The following is a 12,142-nucleotide window of genomic DNA, read 5'->3' on the forward strand; positions in this document are numbered from 1 at the left end:
AAACTTTTTGGAATTAGTGCTACGGGAAGCAAATTTCTGTTTGAAAAAGCTAGCCTTAGCTTTCCTAACTGACTGCGTATATTGGTTCCTGACTTCCCTGAAAAGTTGCATATCGCGAGGGCTTTCCGATGCTAATGCAGAACGCCACAGGATGTTTTTGTGCTGGTCGAGGGCAGTCTGGGGTGAAGCAAGGGCTATATCTGTTTTTTGTTCTACATAGTTCTAAATAGCACATATGGAATCATGTAGTAACCAAAAAAGTGTTAAACATTTCAAAATAGATTTCATATTTGAGATTCTTCAAAGTAGCCACCCTTTGCCTTGATGACAGCTTTGCACACTCTTGGCAGTCATTTCTATATTCATTTCTATATTTCTTAATTACTTTTTTTTTTTTGATTTGCATGTATTGTTTGGTATTGTTAGGCACTACTGCACTGTTGGAGCTAGAAACATAAGCATATTGTTACACCAGTGATAACATCTGCAAAATACTGTATGTGTACACTACCAATAGTATTCCATGTGGTTTTCTGTGTATGGAATGTAATTCCATATGAAATGGCAATATTTTATTAGTGTCATTTAGACACATTTCAGTTGTATGCATTCAGTTAAACTGACTTGGTATCTCCCTTTCCCTTTAATTACACACTGGTCAATTCCATGTTTGGGTTGATGGAAACATGAAATGCCGGTTTCAATTTTATAAATGCCGAACAACATTTTGTTCGTTAGACATTATGGGATATTTTTGTGTAGGTAAAATTAATTATGTGAGAAATTGCGTTGGAAACGCCCTTATCTGCAAATATTGATATAATAACAATTATTTTCAATGGTTTCAAAACCAGAGTGGGCACATTTGCTATATAACGCAAATGTTTTTGTGACAAAACCATCGGTAGAGTTGAAAATGCAGTGGAAACCATTTAGTATATGGGACTTTAACGGCAAAAGTTATTTTTGTCATCACGAGCAGCCTTTTTATTCACATAAAGTCTGTTTGATAGAAACATCTCTTGTGGGAAAATGCGCATATTGTTTTATGCAGATTTTTTAATATTCGCATGAAAATCTGTCGCAAATTGTATGGAAACCAAGTTACCGTTGGATAAATATTGTATTAAAAAACCTGCCGTCGTAAATTAGATGGAAACCAAGCTACGGTTGGATAAATATTGTAGATGCCATGCCACTTGTCTTGGTTCCGGACTGTTCGGCTATCATTCCACTCCTGTCATTCTGTTTGCTAAACCATATTTGGCATATATCACGAAGTACTAGGAGTGGAATGCTTTCGCTAAACAGACAGAAGGAATGCCACCTATGCTGCCACAATTTGGGGTAGAATGTGGAGCAGACAGTATCCTCGGAACTATACAGAGCACTAGCTTTTGCTGGGGAGAGAAATGCATGAACACCCAGCGGAAGTTTAGACGGTTAGTGGCGTTCGGTCAAACGAATTGAACACTGACAGCAAAGAACGAAAATATACATTATTTTGCAACGACCCAGTTTCCCCCCCATCCCTTACATATGGCTTCAAATTCAAACATAGATATAGAGGGTGCAACCCAGCATCTTCGTGATATATTAAAGCTGGACCGACCCGGGAACAGCGTTGGTAAGTTTAACTGGAATGAAAAGCGCTTTTAGGCCGCATTGCAAGCTAATTCTACTAACTTAGCTACCTAGCTTTGGACAAAATTCTAGTTTGCAAACGTAACCTTCCAATTAAAAGTTATGGACGGACGTTGCAAAATGCGAGCTAGCTCCATATGCTCACGTTTGTACCTAGCTAGTTAACTGAACTTTTTCACAAGTCATTAGCTAACGTTAGCTAGCTAATTTAAATTTGCGAACATATTAGCTAGCTAAGTTAGCAGACTGTTAACTGACTAAGGTTGCTAGCCTATTAGTTAACTAATGTAGCTAGCAAGCTAAATTATCTTAACGACGTTACGCTTGCCAAATGTACAATTACGCTAACTAGTTTAGGTAGCAAGTTGAACCACGGCTAGCTAACGCCTTGATCACACCACTATATGCAAGGCGAGTCCCCTCTGTACCACAGCACGCAGAGTTTTGGTGGGACCAATTCTCTAGCGTGACATTGTTGACTCTAGTACCACCTTTCCAGCTGGGAAAAAAAAGCTACGGCCAACAAATGGGTGTTGCACACTAACACAAGGCTACGCTCTACAATTTCGTTAGCGACTCCCACGCTTCAGGGGTGTCTTGAAAACAACAGCTTGCAAATGCTGCTCAGAAATTCCCTTGCTTCTAGAAAAGCTGGGATGTAGGGACAGGGTTGGTGAGCGGTCTTGAACCAGTCAGGGTTCCGTGGTGTATGGTCAGCACCATGGAAACCAGCTCATGTCAACCTACTGGAGCTAAAGGCCTTTCACCTTGCATTCCGGCACTTCCTCCCAGTACTGACAACTACTGAAACGGACAGATGACACAAGCGAGGTTGTGCGCCAACTGCCGGGGTGGACTGAGGTCACTGCACAAGGAAGCTATTGCTTTGTGGAAACAGACACTATACATTCCTCAGAGCAATACACCTGCCAGGGGTGGAGAATCAGGCAGCAGACCCCACAGGAGGCCCTCTTCATTCAGACTGGAGGATACATCCCACTGTAGTGGAGATGATCAGGTATCAATTTGGAAGGGCCATCTCCGAACTGTTTGCTTTGCGTTGTCCTATGTGTTTTTTTAGTAAAGGGTACAGCATGCCCACTCAGGGTCAATGCTCTATCGCACAGATGGCGAAGGGGGCTGCTGTATGCTTTTCCAGCAATTCACTTGCTCCCTCAGGTCTTGAGGAAGATCAGCCTGGAGTGCGCATCGGTTCCCACAATTCTAATTAGCATAATAAACAAATACCTGTCAAAATCTGTTTCAGCTGGATGTTTTTTGCTTTGGCTGCATCTCAATCACAGCATCCGCTGACGTTGCCCTTCCGTATCTGCGGTGGCAGGGCTACAGCGGCGTTTGTCAGACCATGAGACATTTGTTTTCTCACAAACGTCTGTAGCACCCAAACGGTTTGGCCTTCAAAATATTATGAGACTCTCACGAACACCATGGTGTTCTCAGTTTTGCTCTACGACCCCCACAAGCGTCACGGGACTCGTCTGAAGTTGGTACTGCAGATCTGCTAACTTCCCTCTGTAGAGTCAGAACAGTTTGGGCTGCACACTATGACCCATCCTATGGAAAGGTGAGTCTCTCCTGAACGTGTATGTACATGTTGGTTGTTTTTGCTCTAGGATGAACACAAGCCTCAGACTCATTTGAAGGTATTCCGGTAAAAGTTTAAAAAAAAAATTAATGGGAGTAGTTTAGTGCCAAATGTAAGGATTTTTCTCACAGATATAGGACAGACACTTTCACAACAAATGTCTTAGTGATTTCTTTGAGATATTAGCCCATGTTTCTATGGACTAATAGCAGCAGGGTGTCACTCGTTCCATGTTGGGCATAGTGTCTGCAGGATTGTTTTTTCATTTCAATTAAGTCCTAGACAACCAGGTGTGGGGAGTTTCTTACTAATTAGGGGCCTTCATTCATCAATCAAGTACAAGGCAGGAGCGGAAACCTGCGGACACTCGGCCCTCCGTGGAATGAGTTTGACATGTGGTCTAGAGGGTTAATCATTTTACCTGCCTCCCCACTGCTCACAGGAGAGTTATAAGTTGCATACACTTTGCCTGCATGCACACAGTGCATATCTTGCTGCAACAATAACTGTTTGTCAAACAGAACAGATTTTTGTGTGTTATGGGGGGAGCAGAGACTGGCACATTGGATTATCAATGCCGTGCCAAAATCATACTCTATAGCAGGTAGACCAATTCCAGATAGCGTGGTAGCACAGTTGTTCACTGGTATAGCCACTTCATGGGTCTTGTTCAGTGGGGCCTCCCTGGACTCTCTGTGCTGCTGCAAGTTGGGCAACACCCATGACTTTCTTGAGGTACTGCAGACTCAATGTTATGTCCACACCATCACTGGGGTCTGTGGTTTTGGACATGGCATGCTCTCTCAACCCAGATAAGTGAGCGTACCGTCAACCTTGTACGTACATACTTTTCAACCATCCATGAGATGGCTGTTCTATACAGAGGCCTTCCACTCTTGGTGCTGTTGCACCCAAATTAAGAATCTTATAAGTTAGAGCTTTCAGCTCGCTTGTGTGTACGGTTGTATACCACAGTTGAAATTCTGTTACCTTGTTGGGTAATTATATTCTGTTGCATCCTGTGGTGGATACATTGATGTCCCAGGGACTCATCTGGACCAATTTAAATGGTGTTATCCCACTCTTTTGTCTGACCGACCTCTAGGGTTATGGATGTAACATTGGGTTATGGATGTAACCTGAGCTGTTATTCTGCTCAGAGGAATATGATTACATTCATTTCCCAATTTTCTGTTTGCTCCATATGTTGGATAAATCCAACATATGCATCATTGTATGTGTAGACTTGACAAATAGTAGCAAAAAGGAATGCACACATATCCAGTACAAATGTTGGATTACATGATGAATAAAGTGTCACTGCAGAATTTATTATGCAGTATTGATGCAATGACTGTCGGTCTGATCAAAGCATAACTTTTTCAGAATGCGCCATCCCTGTCATGCAAGTTAATATCAGCTAATTAATGTTAGCTAGCTAGTAAAACATTAATTGATGTTGGCTAGCTAACTAACATTACTAGACTAGCTACAGGTTAGATGTTTGCTTGCTTTCTTGGTAGTTTGCAAGTTATCAAACTAGCAGTACATTTACGTGGCAAGTTAGCTATAGACGGCACTAGTTAGGTAAGTTGGATAACGTTACAATTTCATAGTGCGCAACGGCTACCTAACACATTGGTTTTTATTTAATACAAATGAGTCGCTAGCTAAATAACTAGGCGGCAGGTTGCCCAAATACTGACTGAAGGTGGGCAGGTTAAACCCTTTTTTAGGTGATTTCTTGTATATCATAAAAATCAATAAATTATAGCACGTTTTGGGATAATTTGGCAATTTTTTCCCCCTGGTTAAAACCTTTTGTGGCTAGGGGGCAGTATTTTCATTTTTGGAAAAATAACGTTACTACGGGATATTTTGTCAGGACAAGAAGCTAGAATATGCATATAATTGACAGCTTAGGATAGGAAAACACTCTAAAGTTTCCAAAACTGTAAAATATTGTCTGTGAGTATAACAGAACTGATATTGCAGGCGAAAGCCTGAGAAAAATCCAATCCGAAAGTGCCTCATGTTTTGAAAGAACTGCGTCCCTATTGAGCAGTGAATGGGCTATCAACCAGATTACTTTTTCTCCGTATTCCCCAAGGTGTCTACAGCATTGTGACGTAGTTTTACGCATTTATGTTGAAGAATACCCGTAAGCGGCTACATTGCGCAACTGGTCACCTGATGGCTCCCAGAGTGATTCTCGCGTAAAATACAGAGGTAGCCATTATTCCAATCGGTCCTACTGAAAAACCAATTGTCCTGGTGGATATATTATCGAATAGATATTTGAAAAACACTTTGAGGATTGATTATAAACAACGTTTGCCATGTTTCTGTCGATATTATGGAGCTAATTTGGAATATCTTTTGGCGTTTTCGTGACTGCAATTTCCGGGCGATTTCTCAGCCAAACGTGAAGAACAAACGGGGCTATTTCGCCTACAAAAATAATCTTTATGGAAAAAAGGAACATTGGCTATCTAACTGGGAGTCTCGTGAGTGAACATCCGAAGCTCATCAAAGGTAAACGATTTAATTTGATTGCTTTTCTGATTTCCGTGACCAAGTTACCTGCTGCTAGCTGGACAAAATGCTATGCTAGGCTATCGATAAACTTACACAAATGCTTGTCTAGCTTTGGCTGTAAAGCATATTTTGAAAATCTGAGATGACAGGGTGAATTAACAAAAGGCTAAGCTGTGTCTCAATATATTTCACTTGTGATTTTCATGAATAGGAATATTTTCTAGGAATATTTATGTCCGTTATGCTAATTAGTGTCAGTCGATGATTACGCTCCTCATGCGGGATGGGGTTATTAAGTAGAAATCCATTGGGAAATGGATTTATATTAAATTTATATTCCTGAAATATACGTTTTAAATTATGCTATTGCTTCCTTTTGACAATACATTTTAATGAATAGCCCAATGTCAACAGTTTTGTCCAACTCAATAACCAATTTACAGAAACAGTACATTTTCTCCATCACTCTCCTTCTTGATCAAACAGCCCTTGCACAGCCTGGAGGTGTGTTGGGTCATTGTCCTGTTGAAAAACAAATGTTAGTCCCACTAAGCCCAAACCAGATAGGAAAGCATATCGCTGAAGAATGCTGTAGTAGCGATGCTGGTTAAGTGTGTCTTGAATTCTAAATAAATCACAGACAGTGTCACCAGCAAAGCACAATCTCACCACCTCCATGCTTCACGGTGGGAACCACACATGTGGAGATCATCCGTTCACCTACTCTGCGTCTCACAAAGATAAGGCGGTTGGAACCAAAGAACAGCTTTCCACCGATCTAATGTCCATTGCTTGTTTTTCTTGGTCCAAGCAAGTCTCTTCTTATTATTGGTGTTCTTTAGTAGTGTTTTTTGTTGTTGTAGCAATTCGACCATGAATGCCTGATTTCATGCAGTCTCCTCTGAACATTTGATATTTTGATTTCTGTTACTTGAACTTTGTGAAGCATTTATTTGGGCCGCAATTTTTTGAGGCTGGTAACTCCAATGAAATGATCCTCTGCAGCAGAGGTTACTCTGGGTCTTCCTTTTCTGTGGCAGTCCTCATGAGAACCAGTTTCATCATAGCGCTTGATTTTTGCAACTGCAATTGAAGAAACTTTCACAGTTCTTAATGTTCTGGATTGACTGACCATGACTAGAAGTAATGATGGACTGTCGTTACTCTTTGCTTATTTGAGCTGGTCTTGCCATGACATGGACTTGGTCTTTTACCAAATAGGGCTGTCTTCTGTTTACCACCCCTACTTTGTCACAACACAACTGATTAGCTCAAACTCATTAAGAAGGAAAGAAATTCCACAGATTAACTTTTAACAAGGCACACCTAATTGAAATGCATTCCAGGTGACTACCTCATGAAGCAGGTTGAAATAATGCAAAGTGTGCAAAGCTGTCAAGGCAAAGGGTGGCTATTTGAAGAATCTAAAATATAAATATTGTTTTTAACACTTTTTTTGCCTATACCTTTTATTTCATAGTTTTGATGTTTTCACTATTCTACAATGTAGAAAATATTTAAAATAACCCTTGTTATACATTTTTGACTGGCACTGAATATCTACAGAAATAAGACAGATCCTGCTGCCTGTTTTGAGTGTTTGTTTAATAGCGTACTGTTCCGTGAGCACCAAGCCTTACGCAACTGCATAATTTTGGATAAATCATTTTCACAAATTCATCTGTTTTTAATCTTTGCTATGCTGTAGTAAATGCTTTCCAATTTTTTTATTTCCTTAGAACAGACTCTGGTATTACTTCATGCATTTAGTGTTTACACTGTTCTAAACGGGTAGAAAAATAATATTGTAATCAACAGCACCTGTTTGTCACATAGTATGCATGCAGCTCTCGCTCCTATACCCTCTTTCTTGACCACCTTATTGTTATATTATCATTATATTAAGCAATGTCATTATCATTGGTAGGCTTCATTGGTAGGCTTCGTATAGTAGTAGCCTTGTTTAAGCACCATTGATCTGTAGTCCTAAGTGCACATCCTGTTTAGTCTTAATGCCATAACCTACTTAGGCCTATATATCAATTCATAAACTGGGTGGTTTGAGCCCTGAATGCTGATTGGCTTGGCTGACAGCCTTGGTATATCAGACCCTATACCACAGGTATGAAAAAACATTTGTGCTAAAGAACAGCCATTAGCCATGGTGTATTGGCCATATACCACACCCCCTCGGGCCTTGTTACTTACACGTATGTATGTGTGTGTGTGTGTATGTCTACTGTATCAATAATTAGTTCATGACACAGCATATGGGTCATTCGCGCGTTGAAATGTAAACAAGCATTTTAGTTTTATATACAGTATATATATTTCGTTAGAACAGACTCTCTGGTAGACTTAGAGTTTACAGTTCCAAATGGTCAGAAAAAAAAACATCTTAAGCACCTGTTTGTCACACACAGGCCTAATATTCACGCAGCGCTTGCTCCTATACCCTCCTTTTTCTTGATCTCCAGTAGTTTCCACAACCAAGCCGTGTCTTCCGCACATTCAAAGTTCAGGCATAGAAGTAATATATTGGCTTAGTCCACTATAATCCAAAGCAATCCCTTCTGCGCAACCAGTAAACATTCCCCGTTTTCCAGTTTCTTTTTCACGTCCTCTGCACCTATTTTGCTGTCATGTGTTCAGAGTTTTTTTTTTTTATAATCAATTTCTTATAATTATGATAGGCTATAGGTCTGGCCCTATTGGTCAAGTGTATGTGATGCAGTCGTGTCACGTAAAAGAGCAAGGGTTGAGGGAATAGGGAAGGTTTTTCTTAAACAAATTGGGGATTTTGATGTCAGAGAAACAATTCATCTAAATGGCTGTAATTATGTTGCAACTTCAGAATGGACAGTGCGATCAACACTTGCTGTGCTATGGTCGCTGCAGCAGTGAGGAGAGACGACATGCGCCAGTAACACAGCCACTTACTGTAATTTGTTTTAATACAGCGTGGCCATTGGGCTCCTTGAGTCATTTGTCTGTCTTACTTTAAGCGCACTGTTTGATTTAATAATTATCAGACAAGATACATGTAGTTGATTTTATTCAAACGCATGGAAAAACGTATAGAAAAATGTTTTAAAATATCCAACAATCGATTGGTCGAAAGAACCAATGACTCTTGGTCAACCAAGATTTTTTTGTTGTTGTTGGTGACGGAACTAGTTGAATTTTGTCTATCCCCACCAGGCGTGTTCAAAACCAACTATATTAATTTGAGCACAGGTTGAAACACACAAAACATTAATGGACATTGCTAGCTAATTTGTCATGGGAAATAAAAATTGGGTTATTTTACCTGAAATGCATATGGTCCCTTTTTATTTATTTGTTTACCCATTTTCAGTCACACAAAATCTTGTGCTCTCTACTCTGACAATTAATCCACAGATAAAATGGGAAACCTATATAGTTATTATATTTTTGATTCATCTATCCTTGTTCATCCTTCTGTGGATTTCACATGGTAGTTGCCAACTAATTTTAAGGTGCATTACCGCCACCAACTGGATAAGAGTGTGGACCAATTTCATCTTTCAAACACCGTCGTGGGTTATTATGCTTGTAAAAACCATGGGAGACGCGGGACTTGCAGAGCATCAAGGTGCCCGGTTATGTCGACGCGGGCGAGCAGTTTGGATGAAATTATTGAATAACGTGTGTAAATGTATATTACAATACTCGCGCACGTAATGCGGACGGTTTAGTCATGTTAGAACGTTCAAATATGTGGGACAGCCCTTTTTGTGAAACCCGTAAAATCGGTTTGTTCATATTTGCTCTTTGCTATGGGTTTTCCTCACCCTATCAGAGTAAGATCGATGTGAGGTTGTGTTGCTAATAATGAGGATGTTTCACTGTTATCGGGCGTCTTTTGACTGAAATAGAAGGTAAAACATTTTTCCTTCGCTTCTGTTATTCATCCGTCCCACGTTTTTATGCGTGTAAAGTACGTCAGATATTGTCATGACGGGCCTGATAGGAGAAAAAAAATGTAAGGTTAACTTTACAACTGTCAACCAAACACTACGCTAGTCAAGGTGGGATCTTTTCGGTAAAATGAATTATGCGCGGATTGTCGGTGTAAACGCTTTTATGCGCAAATAATTGATAACATAACCATATCGAATTAAACTTGGGAGTCACGAGATGACGTGTCGTCCTCGCACTTCGACTCGTCGGGAGAGCAGACAGTTTATTAGGCTACAGATGGAATAAGTTATGTTTGAACTTGTTGCGCAAGTGCAAGGTGATGAGCTTGATGCTCCTTTCCAATAAATATCGCGAGGGTCTTATTCTGATGACCTGATAATCGATGCTTGGCTGCCGTTTGACGAATAAAAATGTTCTCGCGCTTTTGTTCATAATTATTGTCTCCATGTAAGCTATACGCAATACTAGTGGTCACAGTCGCTATATAACGCAAACGTTTGAGAACCAGAGTTGAAAATGTGATGGAAACCCATTTAACTTCTATTTTTTTTTCTTCTAAGGGAAGTGTGTTAATGTTCAGACAGGGTGCCAGGGCTCTTAACAAAACTCTCCTGTTCCAGAAGACGCCTTCATCCAATAACTTGTGTGTAATGTAATGGAACTGAGGGTCATCAAGGTCTAAGCACCAGAACCAAATCATAAGGCATGAGGTTGCCTGGGTTCTTTGGAGGCGATGAAACATCAGTCCTTGATGAATAAGGGTTTTCTGGTAGCATGTAAAATTACACTAGGAATGTTGTCATCCCCTTTCGGCTTTACCCCTGAAAATGTTGCTTGGCAATAGGGTTCGCTACTTATCATAATTTTTTGGTGATATCCAAAGTTAGGGGACTGAGTTACTCACAGGTATTTGTTTCCGTAGATGCTTCTCCAAGTGAGAACCAAAGCAAAACATCTTTCAATGGTGAATTGAATGGACTTCTGGGAGCAGACCTTATAGGAGCAGGCGACAGGTCAACCATGGCTGAATCCACAGGCCCTAATTCAGAGAACATGAACACCCAAGAGTGTCAGATCATGTAAGTAATAAAGTTACCTCTTCTTTATTCTGTTGTACAGTATTTTTCTCTGCCTTAACAGAGATTTCTCAGGTACAGAAATGCACATTTCAGTATTGTGTGAAACATTTGGGTTGATTGAACATGGGTTTCAACATTCAATCTAGATCTCTTTAGGAGATCAAGTGTCCAGTTTGTTAACATTGTATTTGGTTTCTTCACCAGCTGCCTCTCTGGGGATGATGGCTCCACTTGCATTCCCATCACATCTAACAATGTTGAAATTGTGGCCAGTCGAGACTCAAGCATTGACAGCAAGGCACGTGGCAGCAACAAGGTAAGACTGAGTATTAAAGGCCTAGTGCAGTCAATTTTGTTTTCTAGTGTTTTGTATCATATTTGTACAATAGTTGATATAACGAACAGTGCAAAAGTGTTATTTCCTGGAAGAGAACAACAAATTTATGGATTTTTTCCCCCTGTGTTTTCACTAGGCGCCGGCCATTGGCCAAATAGCCAGTTATACTCATTTCCAGCTGGCCACTTTTTCCTTAGTCAATAACTCTTTTAAAATATGTGTGCATCCTGAGTGCCATATATATACGCACTGAATACAGCTTTGTTAATGTCATGGTTTCACAATTATTATGCTAAAAACCAAGTTTCTACCCCAAACCGTTCAAAAGATGTTTAATTTAACTTTTTTTTTGCGTTCATTTGCAGGAAACATTTGATTAGTGCAGCGATTTGAACATAGTTGTACACCCAAAGGTAACAAATGCGATTAGCGGGAAAACACTTGTAAAAAGCGCACTGCACATGCAAGTGGCATCATATGACAAAGATGGAAATAGTCATTCGAATTTTAGGAGGGGATATCTAAAGATTCAACAACTAGCATGGGTTGCAAATATGACTAGGATTATGCCTTTGGCTGCTAGACAACTAAAGAAAGTTGATTTGAAAACCAATGGAACACTAGAGAAATGCTGGTCTCATATGAGGAAGTGTTTAAAAAAAAATCTATTTTTTTATGAATCATTCCCTCTGCATATAGTACCTGTCAAAAGTTTGGGGACTCCTACTCATTTAAGGGTTTTCTTTTATTTGTACTATTTTCTACATTGTAGAATAATAGTGAAGACATCAACTATGAAATAACACACATGGATTCATGTAGTACTTTTCTTACACTCTGCGGTCCAACTCCACCTAAACCATCTCAATTGGGTTGAGGTCAGGTGATTATGCAGGCGGCAGGGTAGCCTAGTGGTTAGAGCGTTGAACTAGTAACCGGAAGATTGCAAGTTCAAATCCCCGAACAGGCAGTTAACACACTGTTCCTAGGCCG

At 40.1% G+C, this 12,142-nt stretch overlaps 1 protein-coding gene across 9 annotated transcripts in view; it reads left to right on the forward strand.

The window, feature by feature from the left end:
• Positions 1-1,294: 1,294 nt before the first annotated feature.
• Positions 1,295-12,142, forward strand: part of LOC109867368 (enhancer of mRNA-decapping protein 4) — a 45,497-nt gene continuing 34,649 nt past the window's right edge. For 5 of the 9 annotated variants that reach the window (XM_031801936.1, XM_031801934.1, XM_020456499.2 and 2 more), the window contains exons 1-3: positions 1,296-1,627; positions 10,656-10,812; positions 11,017-11,128. In XM_031801936.1, coding sequence (XP_031657796.1) covers positions 1,540-1,627; positions 10,656-10,812; positions 11,017-11,128 — 357 coding nt within the window. In that variant the 5' untranslated portion in view covers positions 1,296-1,539. Of the gene's footprint in view, positions 1,628-10,655; positions 10,813-11,016; positions 11,129-12,142 lie in introns of all 9 variants that reach the window. The other 4 variants (XM_031801933.1, XM_031801935.1, XM_031801937.1 and 1 more) reach the window with 2 other exon arrangements.

The sequence above is a fragment of the Oncorhynchus kisutch genome, linkage group LG22, assembly GCF_002021735.2.
Source record: "Oncorhynchus kisutch isolate 150728-3 linkage group LG22, Okis_V2, whole genome shotgun sequence".
In the NCBI taxonomy this organism is placed as follows: Eukaryota; Metazoa; Chordata; class Actinopteri; order Salmoniformes; family Salmonidae; genus Oncorhynchus; species Oncorhynchus kisutch.